The sequence below is a fragment of the Scyliorhinus torazame genome, chromosome 12 (assembly GCF_047496885.1).
Source record: "Scyliorhinus torazame isolate Kashiwa2021f chromosome 12, sScyTor2.1, whole genome shotgun sequence".
Lineage (NCBI taxonomy): Eukaryota > Metazoa > Chordata > Chondrichthyes > Carcharhiniformes > Scyliorhinidae > Scyliorhinus > Scyliorhinus torazame.
The window spans coordinates 207,912,375-207,930,652 of record NC_092718.1 but is presented as its reverse complement, the minus strand read 5'-3'; the positions used below and the strand labels follow the sequence as shown (position 1 = coordinate 207,930,652).

General features: G+C 43.4%; 1 protein-coding gene across 7 annotated transcripts in view; it reads right to left on the bottom strand.

The window, feature by feature from the left end:
- nf1a (neurofibromin 1a) overlaps positions 1–18,278 on the bottom strand; it is a 372,455-nt gene that overhangs the window by 270,500 nt on the left and 83,677 nt on the right. For all 7 annotated transcript variants that reach the window (XM_072469816.1, XM_072469815.1, XM_072469810.1 and 4 more), the window contains exons 6-10: positions 17,111–17,178; positions 9,482–9,557; positions 7,789–7,946; positions 5,234–5,407; positions 3,094–3,222 (exon numbers count right to left, since the gene is read on the bottom strand). In XM_072469816.1, the coding sequence (XP_072325917.1) occupies positions 3,094–3,222; positions 5,234–5,407; positions 7,789–7,946; positions 9,482–9,557; positions 17,111–17,178 (605 nt within the window). The remainder of the gene's footprint in view (positions 1–3,093; positions 3,223–5,233; positions 5,408–7,788; positions 7,947–9,481; positions 9,558–17,110; positions 17,179–18,278) is intronic.

Below are 18,278 nucleotides of genomic sequence, written 5' to 3'. Positions count from 1 at the left end.
TGGCCAAACATAGCTGGTGTCTAATGCACTGGACAACTCCTGCTTTAGCCCACTAACTCAATGCCTTCTGAAGTGGCTGTGCAAGCTACCCAGTTATATAGAATTCACAGTACAGAAACAGGCCATTTCCAGTTTTCATGCTCCATACGAACCTCCTCCAGCCTTTCTTTATCTCACCTCATCAATGTATCCTCATATTCCTTTCTCCCCTCATATACTCATCTAACTTTCCACCTCATCCACATTAATAACCTCAACCACTCCATGCAGTACTCAGTTTCACATTCTCATCAGCTGCACAAACAATCATTCGCGGAGGAGCCATCACCTTCTCACAGAAACAACAGGCAGGTACTAAACAATGTTAGCAGCAGTCCCCACATTCAATATCTTTTTTTTGTTTAAGTTCTGTTTTCAGCCACTTCTCTTTACCAAGCAGCTGGCATTTGAACAGTTTGTCCTGGCATTTGAGATATATGCATTGTCATTTATTGCTCCGAAATCAAACTGAATGAAGGAGCATGGACAAGGGGCTGAATGGTCTACTTCTATTCCCATTGCACCTACACGAGCATAAACCACCCCCCATAATTCCTAGTTGTGCCACACAGAAGCAGTTCAAACCCATAGGCATATATCCAAGCTGAAAGCAATGATCATATTGTCTGCACCATCAATGTGGCCACAATGATAAGAGTTAGGAACATAAACAGCTTGTTCCCATCATTAAATTAGAAAGACAAATGCAATGTTAATGTGACCACAGTCCCAGAGGGCCAGAGGCCACTCTCCCCTTTGGTGGTGATGTAACTGGAAGGTCACAACATGTCGGGCAAGAGCCACGGTTGAGAAGGCAGGGCCTGAGGACTTCCGGTGGCTGCCACGGAGTAAGTGGCCGCACACGGGGTGGCTCCTTCCGAGGACGCATTCACTTGCCTTTCTTGCCCCATTTTCGGGGATGCTGCAAGCGGGAAAAGTGCCAGGTTAAGGAAATAGAGTTTTTCCTTCAGCGGGGAATGTCAAAATAAAACAAGGAATGAGTCGAGCAAAGGACATTCCTCAGACCAGGACAATGTGCGTGGCACTGGAAAGAAAAAGATGGTGGAGGGACCTGCAACGTCTCTGCCTGCACAGTGGTAGACGGGGCAGTTGATCGAATTTCGAGCAGAGTCACGCAAAGGGCGTCAATTCCAGAATGTGGAGGAATCAGTGGCCCACCACAAGGATCGGATGGCCTCTTTAGAGGCCGAAATGCTGGCAATGGCAGAAGGGCAGAAAAAGCGGAGGGAGAAGTCTGAGTACCTTTAGAACTGCTCACGGAAGCAGAACTTAAAGATCGTGAGGCTACCCGAGCTGGCCAACAGAAGGGCTGGCTTTGATAAGGCCACGGCTGTTCTTTTCAAGAACAAGATTCAGTTTGGTATGCTACACGCGGCTCGTTTCTGGATCACGTATGGAGGAATGGAACATTATTTTGACACATGGGGGAGAGGGATACATTTATGAATGATCAGGGATTGAGAGATGTTTGAGGACATTGGTTCTTGTGTGGGTTCACCTGCACAGTGGAACTGTGGTATTGTACTCAGGGTGGTGAGGACTGTATGTTTTCAAGTTTGATTGTTATTGTTGTTATTCACTTTGCACTGTTACTATGTAGTAATTGAGCTTTGCAGCATTTGCCGGGGATGAGGTCTTTCAATGGAGTCATTGGGTGGAGGGAGATGGGGACGACCACCTTGAGGGGACCTGGGAGATGGACGAGACAGGGGCTGTGAAAAGCTTATTGGGTTCTGGATTTGGCTGATCGGGGTGGGGGGGGGTGGGGGGGGGGGGGGGGGGGGGGGGGGTGTGTGTGTGGTGGTACCCCCCTCCCCAATCGAGAAGATTATGTGAGGACGAGATTGGGGAGGGCAAGATCTCTGACATTTATAGACAGTTAATGGAAAAGGAGAAGGCCACATTAGAGCAGATAATGAGGAAGTGGGAGGAGGAGCCAGGTGAAACATCTGAAGGGGTGGGGGGATTTGGAGTGAGGCCCTGGGGAGGATAAATTCAACTTCCTTGTGTGCCATATTAAGTTTAATCCAATTTAAGGTGGTGCATAGAGTGCAGGATTCGGTTTTTCAGGAGGTGGAGGATAAGTGTGGCCGATGCTCCAGAGGGCCAGCAGACCACACCCGTATGTTTTAGTCCTGCCCGAAATTGATGGGAGTTTTGGGAATCCTTTGCAGGGACTATGTCAGAGACTTTAGGGTTGAAAGTAGCACCAAGTCAGTGGGTGGTGTGATTTGCAGTCTCAGAAGATCCAACAGTGTAGGTGGGGAGAGAGGCTGACGTGTTAGCCTTTGCCTCCCTGATAGCTGGAGGAGGACCTGGTTAGGATGCCGAGCTCCGGAGCTGCCCAAGGCAGTGGGATGGGGGAGTAATTTGGCAGAATTCCTTCATTTGGAAAAGATAAAGTTTGCCATTAGAGGATCACAGGAAAGTTTCCATTCGAGGCGGAAGCTGTTTATCTCCTTCTTTAAGGATTGTTAAGTGTCACCATGTTGTGTGTGTGTGTTGGGGGGGTGTAATTTATATTATTTATAATTCAGTTACAAAGTAGGGCAGGTAGAGTTCAAGATGGGGTGGGGGGGGGGGGATTTGTTGGGAGATACTTTTATAAAGTTGATTGTATTGTGTTCTCCATTCAAACTGAAATGCCTTGAATAAAAATATTTCCTTCCCCTCCCCCAAAAAATGATTAACTTCATGAATAACCTCAGCCAGCACGAGAATTGAACCCGCGCCGTTCACGTTGCTTCGCATCACGAACCAGCCGCCCAGCTGACTGAGCTAACCGACCCCTTAAAAGACAAATACAGTACACAGAAGGTTCCTCGTATTAGCACAACCCCATATTAATTATTCTAATGCTGATTCATCATCTTTGTGACGTAAAATGTATATTTTTCTCGCAGGACTTCATACTAAATGTCAATTATTGTAACATCTTTGACCTCTTTCCAAGTCCTAAAATATGCTCACCTCAGATATCACCAAAATTAAAATTAAACTTTCCTGCAGCAGAATGAAAGCGTATTTAGATACCTTGAAGTGACTATTGTTATGGGGGTTGATGCGAAAACAGGAAACAAAACAGTCTATCATGAGATCCACATCTGCACTCTGGCTGCCAGCACCTCTGGAGAAAGGCTTGCTAGGATTAAACAACAGGGTCTGTGAAATAACAACAGACCAAAGCAATTACTGAGACAAAGAACTATAGATATAACATAATGCAATTATCAGATGAAATTTAGCAAAAAAAAGTTTGTTTGTTTTTTGATCAATTTGAAAGCACCCAGTAAAGCAAAGAAAATAATGAGGAAGGAAATGTTATGCCAAATGGACTTTCATTTCTACGCCACACTCAACCTTTAAACACTGCTCATCAGTACTTACGATTTTGGATTTCTTTGCTTTCTTAATTTAGGTCAAATATAAAGTTCCCAAATACTCTTGGGTTTGATTCAAGCAATGTTGGGAGGAACAGCAAATAGTAAAATACAAATAGTATTGAACGGCATCACTGACTGTATCCCCATCAGGTGCCTCCCATGACACAGCCTTTCGGGTCAGTCTTGTCTGAAGTACAGAGAAGAGATGATGCACTCAGTGTTAAACAAGAAAAGTAGCTGTGTGCATCACCTCAGAACGAGAGCAAGCAGGCAATGACGTCTTTAGGATTTTATTGGTTAAACTCTAATTTTAGATTTCCATTTCACGTTTAAGTTAAAAATCATAAACTTTGCTTATATCTATTTCTCTCTCATAGAATCCCTTCAGTACAGAAGGAGGCCATTCAGCCCAGCGAGTCTGCACTGACCCTCTGAAAGATCACCCTAGCTAGGTCCAATCGCCCACTCTATCCCCATAACCCTACCCAACCTCTGGACACCTGTCACAGAGAAATAGCATGTACAAAAGTGGGGTGGGGAGCAGACAATCTTCCAGAACCCAGAAGGCAGTAAATAGATGTCAGGTACTTTTCACCGCAAAGGGACATAAGGGGATTGGGGGAAGTCTCTATTTGTCTAAAGACAGTTTCCAGTAACCAGGATGGCATTCACAGAAGTCTGGAGACAAACTCCCTGTCCATCCTACTTGGGAATGGTGGACACAGATTTTTTTTTTTTTAATTAAATATATGTTATTAACTTATGCACAGTAACTGACTGTGTGTGTGTGTGTGTGTGTGTGTGTGGTGTGGTGTGGTGTGGTGTGGTGGAGAGAAGAGACAGAGAGAGAGAGAGAGAGAGAGAGAGAGAGAGAGCGCGAGCGTACTGTGTGTGTGTGTGTGTGTGAGTGAATGTGTGTGTGTGAGTGAATGTGTGTGTGTGGTGGGGGGGGGGGGGGGCCAGAATCATGGAGATTGGCTCACTATAAGCACACGTCCAAGCAAAGGCCTCAGACATCTTGCAAATTCTGGTCAGTAACTTATCTAGTAAACCACTGCTAACTACACAAATCCAACAATCCAATGTGTTAAAACTTCCACAAGACTTTCAACCTGTAATCTGTACTCTACCGCCTTGGTGAACAGTGAATTGAGACAGTGTGACAGCACCTGTCTGCACACAGGTGACATTCAACTCATACTGTGACACTTCCTGGCTTCTGGTTTTCAGATGCCAGAATACTTGAAGTACGGCATGCAGGGTATGTCCATCCTCAACTGATGCCTCGCCTGGTCTTCGATTCATACTAATGAGAGAGAATTGGTGAGCTATGTTAAAATCCAAGTTAACTTTTTCTCTTCCTCTTCAGGTCTTCTTGTACCATGTACCAGAGGTAGGGGTAGAAAATATATTATCCAGGACCATTAATGCTTTCCCTTATTTAGTTGCTTGGAACTGCTAAAAGCAGGACAATCTTAGTTTAGATTTTATAATTCTCCAAATAAGCAAACACTAGAAACTCAAGTGAGAACCTATATCATTCACTTTTATAATGCAGCATATTCATGCAGAAATGAGCTATATTAATAATTTTAGCAGAATCTGGTTTAACTACGTTTTCTTCTTCAATTTTCCCTTTCCCAAATATGTTACAGGCTTTTAAACCCAATGTTAATATCATCTATTTCCCATTTCAGAATTTTAAACCCAAGGTTAGTATCAACTAATGCCCATTTCTCAATTAATGTATTGGCATTTCAACAAATTTAGATGTAGCAGAAATTCCATACCTTTAGATCTACAACCATGGACTGAACCTGAAAGCAGATGACAGAATTGTCTTCCCAGCTGATGTACGTGGAGGCCTTGCAAAGTTTAACACAGGCTATTGCAGCACTTTCCGTTAGCTGCCGACTACCACTATGACCAGCAAGAGCTTTTTTTAGGTTATCCAGGAACGACTTCTGTGCAAACATTAGGAAGAGTGCAGTGAGACAATTCAAAATGGTGACATTGTTAATTTAACAAACCAACCTTCTTTGGCCTTGAATCCATTACAAAGAGGATAGTCTGTTACATGAGGAGTGCAAAACTGGCAAAAAAGGCTACGCTAAAGCCAATACATTTTGAAGGAAATCTGTATTATTGCTCTTTGGCTCCGAAGCTAAGACCATTGGATAAACTGGATCACAAAACACTGGAGGGAAGAAATGCCAAGCCATGTGTTTGGTGTTGGGAGAGAAGGGAAAAGAACTAGATCGATATTCTTTTTTTCCCCCATGAATTAATTTATTATTTTTTTAAAATATAGATTTAGAGCACCCAATTCATTTTTTCCAATTAAGGGGCAATTTAGCGTGGCCAATTCATCTGCCCTGCACACCTTTGGGTTGTGTGGGCGAAACTCACGCAGACGCGGGGAGAATGTGCAAACTCCACACGGACTGTGACCCAGAACCGGGATCGAACCGGGGACCTCAGCGGCGTGAGGCAGCAATGCTAACCACTGCACCACCATGCTGCCCCTTTTCTCCCGAAACAATAAATGTTAAATTCCATTCGAGGAAACACAGCAGGGGCCATGCCAGTTATGCTCAAGGTTGGGAGTCAGTCAGTCAGAAGAATTACACCTCCAACCATTCAAGGCACCCTTTTAAAAAAAAAAAAATTATCTAGGGTCTTTAACTCCATTTTAGAACTGGCCAAATGCCAACCGCAGAGATAGGCATTCACTAACAGGATCGTGGTAGTCTCACACCCACCACTTCTGCTTCCAAAATTGAACACAGGGATACCTGGATCCATTCCTTTGCAAGAGCTAGGGTGTGGCAGAGGTTGGTGATGGTGCAGTTAAACGGGGGTGAAACAATGTTCAGAATCTGTGATATTTCTAAATATTCCAACAAACCTCAGCAGAAGATTATTCCCTAGCTTGAGTGTTATCATATGAGCCGGCGATCGTGATTACTTGTTCGTCATTGTTATGTAAGAAATTGTCACCAATGACTCAGCAAGCTACTGCTCTCTAGGTGTTTAGTCATTCTGCTAACAGCAAAGATGCAGAATGCCTTTGCTGGTTAACGGTACAATTTAAAACATGAAGTAAAATGCAAGCAAATGGCACAGTGGATTTTTTTTTTTTTTAAACCATCTAAATGGTGGGGTGAGCAAACAAGGTCCCTCAGGTCCTCAGGTCGACACAGGGTGGGTCACTGGACATGCATTCCTTGTACTTTTTTTAATCGGTTTATTGCACACTGGGTTGGACCCTTGCTTTTCCACCCGAGACCAGACTACATTTAAATGAAAAAAACGACCATAATTAGGCATAAATTGCATAATTTCATTCAGAGAAACAAAAAGGATGATTGGTATAGTTGAATATCTCAACAGCAAGGCTGTAAATATACATCACTGGGTATCATTTTAGGAGTTTTAATCTACCTTCTTTAAAGGCATGATTTGCAGTTTTAAAAAATGCAGCCCTCAATTACTTTAACTCAACACTGCCAAAATCAAAACAAATTTTTCCCAGTCAGTCTTATTTATCCTTTCCTTCCCCTCGAGTGTTTATCCACATCTGTGGAACAAACAACCCACAGGCGGAACTCTACAGCTTTCCAAATGGGCTCTTAATGATGAAGAGTAGCTGGGGATGACTCACCCTCCAAAGTTTCCTTCTTTTTATGTGAAGCACAAGGCCTGTGCTCAGTGTCTCCACAGCAATACAGTTTCAAACAGGAAATGCTGTGGGGTTGAATGCTGCACTAATGCTCTGCAAGAACATACAGCTGAGTTTAGAATATGGTGAAAGAGGGCTCAGTCCTTCAGGAGTCACGTTTCAATGGATCAATTTGCACCCTGGTAATCAATGCACAAAATTAGCTATTGCGGATGTGAAATCTAATATTTTATCATGAGCTTATGGGATATACTAAATAAGTGGTTCACAAATCCAGGTAGAACTCTGCAATGGGTTCCCTGATGGCTCACCGAGTTCATATGATCCGCACTGACCAAAGAAGTTATGGCTTCTTTCAGCATCAGACCTCCGGAGCCTCTAACACCAGACAAACCAGCTTCAGTCTGGAGATGGTGGCAAGGGCACTACAATTCCTTTAAACTGGATAGTTAGTCGGAATGTTGCTCCTGATTCACTATCCGGTGGTGCTCTCTGGATACCAAATGACAGCAGGATCTTATTTAGCTGCAACGTCTTCTTTAATTAAAAAGCTTTCTGACACGCACCACCAAGGCTCACAGATGCGGCAACCAAGTAAAATCAAGAGATTGCAGCTTGCAGAAGGGTGCCAACATCTTCAAAAATTGGAAAAGTTTTAATTACCTTGTTCATTTTGCTTTCCTCAACCACTTCCTTAGAGATGTCCTGCAGAACATCAGGAGAGAGGATAAGGAGGATGATCTGCAATGGCCAGACCGCTGCTTTCCGTTTGGCACTTTCAGCAAAGCTATCCACAAGGTCAAACAGCTTCTCCGAACAATCTTTTATAGGGTGGGGTGGGGGTTCATGTAAGAAAAGAGCAAAACAATATGTAAGTGCATCAAAGTGATACTAACTGTGCTGGGAGCAAATCTAGCTAGCCAAATTAAAAAAAAATTTTTTATTTTTTTTTTTGCATACATGTGAAAATAAGTCGACCATATAAATTCAGCAATAAATTTGGTGGGCTGGTTTAGCACAGTGGGCTAAACAGATATCTTGTAATGCAAAACAATGCTAGCAGCGCGGGTTCAATTCCCGTACCGGCCTCCCCGAACAGGCGCCGGAATGTGGTGACTGGGGCTTTTCACAGTAACTTCATTGAAGCCTACTTGTGACAATAAGCGATTATTATTAAATTTGAATTTACTGAAGAACACAGCAATTGTTCGATACAGACATGTAGAAAATTATTTCAGAGCATTACAACTTATTTGATTAAAATGCTGATATTCCACACTGCTCCACATCCCATGGCTATATAGCACCTGTTTAAGTCATAAGTGGTCAAATGCTTTGATGGACTGAAACCACACGAGACTGCAAAGGAAAATTAATACTCAAGGAGAATTGTTTTGGATGTATGAGTTATGCGAGGACAGCATGCAAGAACAGGTTCAGTGCCTTGAATGCACTTCCATCTGTGGCAGTAATCAATGATACAAAACTATAACATTTTATCAGAGCAGCCACATGCAATTTTTCCCAGTCAGTTTTATTTATCCTTCCCTTCCCCTCGAGTGTTTATCCACATCTGTGGAACAAACAACCCACAGGCGGAACTCTACAGCTTTCCAAGGGAACAAATGCAATCCCTCATTGGATATTGAGCAAAGTACAGGTTCTAACTTTTAACATTCTTTTTGTGATCCTCTTTTAGCGAGAGAGTAAAATTAATCTATTTTCCTTCATTTTTATGAACTGTTTATCAGCCATCTCCAGCTGTCTGTGAACAAACGCACTGCGATACCACAAGTATCAGCAAACAAGCACCAATGCAACTTCTTATGGTTGTGCCCTGTGTCAGTTGATACATTCCAAATGCAATCCATTGTTTAAAGCACATCATGAGCCACTCTAAAATCTTTTTCCTTTTTTTAAAAATGTGTTCTCAGGATGTGGGAGATGCTGGCAAAACCACACTCTCTGCCCTGCCCTGAGGCGGTGGTCAGCCTTCTCTCTCAACTGCTGCTTTCTTTGTGCTGCTGAATGCACGTATCTTGTGCTTGCCCTTCAGTTAATTCTATTTCACCATTTGTTTACCAGATAATCACAAAAAAAAGTGAATGGATAATTTTCCAAGCACTCCCTATGCCTTTCGGATTTCACAAAAAAAGATAAAGTCAAAACCTTCCCACACTTGCCTGACTGGTATTACGAAATTAAATTTTTCCGGTTCACAGAGAATAGGATGAGGTTGCAAAAAACAAGTAAACATAACCACTACAATATCAAAGGAGGTATAAGATTGAATATCAATGTCCACCTCCCGCCCTCTGCAGTAGCAGCGCTGAAGTCATTTTTAAGCATTGCTTACCTGCCAGGTCAGGCTGGGGCCTCTGATACAGCATGGTAAACTCATCTGGATAATTTTCCACCCAATTCCAAAATGCCTATATGTTTAAAAAGATCAAATTTTGTAAATCCTTGAGCTTAAAACAAAATGATTGAATTTGAAATTGCACATTAGCATATAGCACCTGGATCGGCAGAAAACTATTTTGCAATTCTGAAACCTTCACTTGTGCTGCAAAGATTGCTCTAACAAGCCAAATGCAATGTGCAATATGCTATCAATATTTAAGAAATGCTGTCTTGAAAAATATGAAAATCTTTTGGCCCCCAGGATCCAACATCAATGCCCCCATGGATGAAGAAGCCCAGCGTTGTGTGCTCTCATTGATTGTCGGTCACTGGCAGCATCAGTAGAACATTGCACAAAAACTCATCATGATGTAGATTTTGAGACCACTCAGCTCAAAACCCTGATAAGTCAACTGCAACAGATGCATCAATGGCAAGTTTAAAGAATGCTGATTGCTGTACACGCAGCATACCAAATAGAGGATGGGAGAGGAAGGGTGAAGGGAAAAAGACATGAGGTTGGTGCACATATATGTTTCCCCAAGAGGCGTTAAGGAGCAGACACGCTGACCAAAGCTTCCTGTAGCTTTTTCCAGGAACTTTAATAGAAAGATGCAGACAATGCCTTTCGCAACTTCAGGAAAGTGCTGAACATTCAATTAAGTACCACTTGTAGACACTAAGGTCCCACAAACAGCAATGTGTAATGGGTAACCTAATTTAGTGATGTTGGCTGAGGGATAAATATTGGCCAGGACACTTTCTTCGAAGGAGGCACTTGACATCCATCAAGAAGGCAGATGATTTAAGGCTCATACAAAAGAGAGCAACTGCAACAGTGTAGCACTTCCTGAGTACTGCACTCAAGTACAATCCCAGGAATATTTGTGCTCAAAGTCCTGTGCACAAAGGGTCAGATAATGACTCAAGGACTCCTCTGAGGATAGTGTAAAAGCAACTAGAATAGCCTTCATCCCACAAAAACATACCCATGATTTTTTTTAATTGAAGGGATGCGGGTTTCGCTGGCTCAGTCAGCATTTATTGCCCAGCTCTGATTGCCCTCAAGGTGATGCTGAGTTGTCTTCTTGAAATGCTGCAGTCCATGTGGTGTAGATACACTCAGAATGCGGTTAGTGAGGGAGTTCCAGGATTATGACCCAGTGACAGTGAAGGAACGGCAATAGATTTCCAAGACAAGATGGTTTTAGATTTTTTTGGATTTTAATGGCATCAAGGGGTATGGGGAGAAAGCGGGAATAGGGCACTGAGATAGAGCATCAGCCATGATCATATTGATTGACAGAGTTGGCTCGAAGGGCCAAATAGCCTAATCCTGCTCCTAGTTTCTATGTGTGTGGCTTGGAGGACAAATACAGGTGGTGGTATCCCAACTATCTGCAGCCCTCATCCACAGGACAGAGGAGTCCTTGTGCTGTTATCTGACCCTTTGTGCACGGTGCCCAAAGGCAACCCCAATCTAAACTTGCTTGATTTGCTTAGAATCAGACACTGCTATATTTAAGCTGAAGTGTTTATGACAGCCAATCTGGGAAAATCCAGATGTTCAACCCTGGTAGCAATTGTGGGTTTGGAAGGTGCTGCCTAAGGAACCTTGGTGAGTTCCTACAGTGCATCTTGCAGATGGTACACACTGCTGCTACAATGCGTCTGTGGTGGAGGGAGTGAATATTTGTGGATGGGGTGTCAAACTAGCGGGTTGCTTTATCCTGGATGGTGTCAAGCTTCCTTCAGTGCTGTTGGAGCTGCACTCATCCAGGCAAGAGGAGAATATTCCTTCACACTCCTGACTTGTTACTTGTAGACTGTGAACATGAGGTCTACAGTCTTTGTGGAGTTGTTAATGGTGCTGAACATTGTGCAATCATCAGCAAACATCCCCACTTCTGACCTCATGATGGAAGGAAGGTCATTGATTAAGCAGCTGAAGATGGTCGGGCCAAGGACGCTTTCCTCAGAAAGTCCTGCAGAGATGTCCTGGAGCTGAGGTGTCGGTATGGATCCAACCAGCGGAGAATTTTACTCTCTATTCCCATTGACTCCAGTTTACACCTTGACGCCATACTCAGTCAAATGCAATCTTGATGTCAAGGGCAATCACTCTCACCTCATCCTTGGAGTTCAGCTTCTTTGTCCATGTTTGTCCAGGTTATTTCTAAGCAAGTGTCACTTGATAGCACTGTCGATGACCCCATCACTTTGACGATGATAGAGAATAGACTGATGGGGCAGTAACTGGCTGGGTTGGATTGGTCCTGCTTCATCACCTGGGCAATTTTCCAAATTAACAGGTAGGTACCAGTGTTGTAGCTGTACTGGAACAGTGCAATTCCAACAGGTCCATACTCATGTCCTGCAACTTGGGTTTAAAATCTGATCAGAAACGATCAAAAATCTGATCGGGAGCAGCATGGTGGCACAGTGGTTAGCACAGTTGCTTCAAGCTAAAGGGTCCCAGGTTTAATTCTAGGCTGGGTCACTGTCTGTGCAGAGTCTGCAGGTTCTCCCCGTGTCTGCATGCTTTTCCTCCGGGTGCTCCAGTTTCCTTCCACAGTCCAAAGAGGTGCAGGTTAGGTGGATTAGCCATGATAAATTGCCCTTAGCATCCAAAAAGGTTAGGTGGGGTTACTGGGATAGGGTGGAGACGTGGACTGACGTAGGGTGCTCTTTTCAAGAGCCGATGCTGACTCATTGGGCCAAATGGCATCCTTCTGCACTGTAAATTCTATGATTCTATGAGAAACCTTTTACAAACATCTGATCTGAGCAGAGACCAATGCATATACTTCTTTGCAACTGGTCACAGTGCATTCTCAAACAGTGAATAATACCTTGTTCACTTCACTCCAGAATTCTTGGACACTTCTCTTAATTTCTCCAGTTTCCTTAACTAGCTGCTCTTCAGATCCCTGCACTTGCCGTCTAAACCAACGTGTTTCGCGGATCTGAGAGCTGTCTTCGCTCACTACAAGCAAATTAGCCAAATTAAAACTTAAAAGTTTCTCTACTTTACAAGGCCCCAGTTGTTAAGCAACCCCCAAATGCTTATGCTTTTATTTATTCTTCACACTATGTCCCTCTCTAAGCAGAATAAAAACACAGTTGGAGCTTAACCAACAGATGCAAACGCCTTTGTGCAGCATGAATCTAAATACGGGGCAGCGCGGTGGCGCAGTGGTTAGTGCTGCTGCCTCATGGCGCTGAGGTCCCAGGTTCAATCCCGGCCCTGGGTCACTGTCTGTGTGGAGTTTGCACATTCTCCCCGTGTTTGCGTGGGTTTGACCCCCACAATCCAAAAATGTGCAGGATAGGTGAATTGGCCACGCTAAATTGCCCCTTAATTGGGGGGGAAAAAAAGAATTGGGTACTTAAAATTTTGGGGAAAAAAATAAAGAGAAGGTAGCTTTAAATGGGTTTAATTTAATGTTTACCAATACAAACATAAATCCCTTAAAACAACCTTTGTTTTGCTAATACTACACGATCAGGCAGAGTATAAAGGAAGAGATAATGGGAGCTTGTTGGAAAAGTACGCCGATAATCATGGTTTCATTGAATATTTCCAGAAGAGTTTCTTAGAACAGCCTGTTTCTTAAAATAAATCATGCAAAACAATTAACCAAAGTTACACAATAAAAGAATGAGATGAACAAGCAAATGCACATATTAAACTTAACCCAACTAAACAATTCTCTGACAGTTGACGGTGACCAGCTCCTTAAAAAAGGAAACAAACGGCTGCCAACTTCGGTAGAACCCTTCTGCCAACCCTCTAATGGTGGATTTAACCTTCTCCAAATGTAAGAAAGACATGAAGTCACCCAACCAAGCAGAGGCACTAGGCGGAGTAGGAGACCCCCACCCAAGCAGAACTCATCTCCAAGTTATCGACAAGGCGAAGGCGAGGACATCCGCCTTCAATCCCGTCTGAAGCACCAGCAAGTCTGATGCCCCAAAACTAGCCACCAGCGGAATGGATCCAAATCAACATTGAGTGTCGAGACAAGGTGTTGAAGAAAGAGATCCAAAAGCTTACTAACTTCGGACAGAACCAGACTAGCATAGTTAGCCAGCCCCCAAGAGCAAAGCTCACACTTATAATCCATCCCAGAGAAAAATCTACTCATTCTCACTTTAGTCAGATGATGTGCCCTGTGCACCACCTTGAATTGTATCAGGCTTAGTCGAGAACATGAATACATGGAGCTGACCCTGTGAAGGGCCTCACTCCATACCTCATCTTCCAGAATGGGACCCAACTCACCCTCACCTCACTCAACGGAACTGACTCCACTGAGAGGATATAGTAATTTATAAAAAATAATAGTCCCCCCCCAACTAGACCCGGCCAAAAACAAAATCCTCTTCAACAGGGAAGAGAGTGGTGCCAGGAGAAAGGAGGGGAAAGTCTGGTACGAAAAACCGTGAATCTCAAAGTATCTGAAAACACTGGAACCAGGCAGTTGGAATTCCTCCACCAGCTTCTCAAAACTGGTGAACCTCCCCTCCACAAACAGGTCTCCAACCTTCCCCTCCCATGACTTAAAACGTCGAGACCAAACCCGCTGGCAGGAAACGGTGGTTATTGCAGATGGGAGCCATCGGAGACAGGGAACAGAGCTTAAAATGCTGCATGAACTACTTCCAGATTCTCAGGGTGCACACCACCACTGGATTCATGGAAAATTGTACTTGAGAAAAAGGCAATGATGAGGTTACTATTGCACCAACGCCAGAAACCATGATGGATCTCGCCTCCATTCGGAACCAGGATCACTGAACCACAACAATATCTTCAGAATATTAGCTGCCCAATAGTAAAACAATAAATTGGATAGAGCCAAGACCCCGGACTGCCTATCTCTTTGGAGCAAAGGCCCACGGACCTTTCCGGCCCAAAGAGATGACATTAATTTATTGACTTTGACAACCGTTCCTAGACTATCTCGCGGAGCGTTAGAGGAAGGTCGGACAGCAGCAGCAGCAACCCGGGGGGGGGGGGGGCATCTTTCTTGGGGGGGGGGGGGGAAAGAGGGGGCTGGGGGGCATTTGAGCAAGAAAATACATGAACGATCCGGGAAACTGATATGTACGGGAGGAATCCAATGTACAAAGCTCTGTATCATATTGACTCGCCATGTTCATGTCTTGCTACGCGAACTTTCTTTCTTTTGTGTTACCCGGGGGGGGGGGTATGGTTGAAAATTTTGTTAAAATTAACATTTTTTTTGAAAAAGACTTTGACAAAAAAGGACTTGGAGAGAAAAATGGGGAGATAAAAATAAATTAAAAATCTCAGGAGTGCGTTCATTTTAATAGTCTGAACCCTGCCCACCAACGGTGAAACAGTAGCGTCACCAGTTGGGCTCTCATCCCCAAGGGATTGAGCGAGAAGCATTCACTCTTTCCAAGTTCAACTTGTCCCCAGAGCCTCATTCCATACTGGGTCCATAATGTTGAGAAGTAGGACATCCACCCCTCCACGATTTATCCCCCTCCACTTACCAGACGACCTCAGTACGATCGCAAGCGGGCCTATTGCCAAAGCATACAGGAGAAGAGATAGTGGGCACCTCTGTCTAATGCCACTATTTAACGGGATGTAACCAGAGGTAGAAAATAAGAAAATGGCATGCATTTTGCATTGGTCTTCACTATAGGGGATACAAGTAACATCCCAGAAATAGCTGCAAATCAGGAAGTGGAAGGAAGGGATGAACTCAAATAAATTACAAATCACCAAGGAAGTGGTACTGAAGGAATTGTTGGAGCTGCGAGCTGATAAGTCTCAAGTCCTGACGGACTTAATCCTAGGGTCTGAAAAAAAGAGGTTTGTGAGATAGCTGGTGTGCTGGTTTTAAATTTCCAAAATTCACTAGACTTGGGGATGGTTCCATTAGATTGGAAAATGGCCAATATAATTCCATTATTCAAGAAGTGATAGAAAGTAGGAAATAAGTTAGCTTAACTTCTGGGATACGGCGAATATTAGAATCTATTATTAAGGAAGTTAAATAGGGCACTTAGAACAATTCAAGGTAATCAGGCAGAGTCAACTTGGTTTTGTGAAAGGGAAATCATGTTTAACCAATTTATTAGAATTCTTTGAAGGAACATGTGTTATGGATAATGGGGAACAGGTGGATGTACTATACTTAGATTTTCAGAAAGCATTTGATAAGGTGCCACATCCGAAGATTATTGCAAACTCATGGTGTAGGGGGTAACATATTGGTATGGATAGAAGTTTGGCGAGCCAACATGAAACAGTAAGCATGAATCAGCAAACGTGAATCAGTCTTTTTCTGGTTGGCACAATGTAACAAGTGGTGTGCCACAGGGATTAGTGCAGGGGCCTCAACCCTTCACAATTTATAGAAATGGCTTGGAGAAAGGAATCAATGTCGTTGCTAAATTTGCTGATGGCACGAAGATAGGTAGGAAAGTAAGTTGTGAAGAGGACAGTGGGAGGCTACATAAAGATATAGAAAAAGTCAAGCGAGTGATCAAAGATCTGTCAAATGGAGTATAATGTGGGAAAATGTGACATTTTCCAGACTGACTCCGGGGATGACCAGATTGATTCCAGAGATGAAAGGGTTGACTTATGAGGAGAGATTAAACAGTTTGGGCTGATACTCGCTGGAATTTAGAAGGACAAGAGGGGACCTGATCGAGGTATATAAAATACTAAAAGGATTGATAAAGTAAACGTAGACCAAATGTTCCCCTTTGTGGGACAATCTAGAACGAGAGGCCATGGCTAATTTCTGGAATGGGCAGGCTGTTTTATGAGGAAAGGTTAGACAGGCTAGGCTTATATCCACTGGGAGTTTAGAAGAGTAAGAATCAACTTGATTGAAGCAAATAAGACCCTGAGGGGTCTTGACAGGGTGGATATGGAAAGAATGGTTTCCCTTGTGGGAGAATCAAGAACTATGGGGTCACTATTTAAAAATAAGGGGTTTCACATTTAAGTCAGGGATTGGCCATCAACCTTTGGAATTCCCTTACTTAAAAGGCAGCAGAAGCAGAGTCTTCAAACATTCTTATGGTAGAGGCAGACATATTATTGATGAGCAAGGTAGGGTGAGAGCTTCTCGGGGGTAGGCGAGAATGTGGAGCTACGGTTACAATTAGATCAGCCGTGACCTTATTGAATGGCAGAGCATGGTCAAGGGGCAGAATGGCCTACTCCTTCTCCAGTACAAAGATGCGCAGGTTAGGTGGATTGGCCATGATAAATTGCCCTTAGTGTCCAAAATTGCCCTTAGTGTTGGGTGGGGTTACTGGGTTATGGGGATAGGGTGGAGGTGTTGACCTTGGGTAGAGTGCTCTTTCCAAGAGCCGGTGCAGACTCGATGGGCCGAATGGCCTCCTTCAGCACTGTAAATTCTATGATAATTGCATTGAAATTTGTAATTCCATGGCTTCAGTAGCAGACAAATGCATCTTGGAACTCTTCAGTTGCTGTCCACAGAGTGACCAGTCAAATGGCCTCCCTGCATCCATCAGATTGCCCACAAAATGACGAATATTAAAATGGCAAAGTCACACTTACCCTTTCAAGGCTGCTTATGACTGCCAACTGAGCTGCCTTTTTCAGCGACTTGAATTTGAAGACCGTCTCTGTAGCAAATAAAAGGTTTCATTAGTTTTTTTCCTCCTCCTTGATCATTTGGAACTCTTGTTGAAGAAACAAAATCACAGATATTTGGACATGAAGGGGTAAGTTTACGGAAGGTATGTACACTAGTTTTGTTTCAGTGAAAGGACGAATTGTGTCTTCAGCATTCAGAGTTCTAAGTTATTGAACAACGCCTCTGATTTCCTTGGAATGTTCTTCTCCCCCCACCATCATTTCTGGCCACATTTTTTTTTAAATATAAATTTAGAGTACCCAATTCATTTTTCCAATTAAGGGGCAATTTAACGTGGCAAATTCACCTAGCTTGCACATTTTTGTATTGTGGGGGCGCAAACACGGGGAAAATGTGCAAACTCCACATGGACAGTGACCCAGAGCCGGGATCGAACCTGGGACCACGGCGCCATGAGACCGCAGTGCTAACCCACTGCGTCACTGTCCTGCCCTTTCTGGCCATATTTTAACCCCATTCGAAGGATCAGATGGGCAACCTATTTTCAGTTCTCAGTTATATCTTCTCAAAAGTCTCCGTTTCAGGGAGGCATCTTAATTGAAGAGTCTTCCCCTTCACAAAGTATCTTTCTTCGCATCTCAACTAACAGCAGGGCAAGAGAACTCGGAAAGCTTGGATTAATCTCCAGCCTTTGGAACAGTGCACTGCTGCACCACCATGTCACTGTAAAACAACTTTTTGTTTTACTGAAAGACACTGAAGTGTAAAATACAGACAGGTGACATATGAAGAGATATTTCATACATGCACTCAGACCCACCACCGCTAACAGCTCGAGTTAATGGCAAGTAAATCTTGCCACTCTCTTCTATTACACACAACTCAACCATGATCACCAAATGTTGATTCCTTGCTCCTATCCTTAACAGCAAGCAACCCGTTCACAATTCCCCAATCAAGCAATTTTCCTGAACACATGCTAAGTAGGATTTCATAAAATTACTTAAATTGCTGTATGTGAGCTGATACAGGAAGTCACATTTTCTTTTAATGACCCAAGCTTGAAATCACTTTTTACATTGGATATTCAATTTTGTGTATTCCCCAAATTTGTGCATTTGAAGAAAA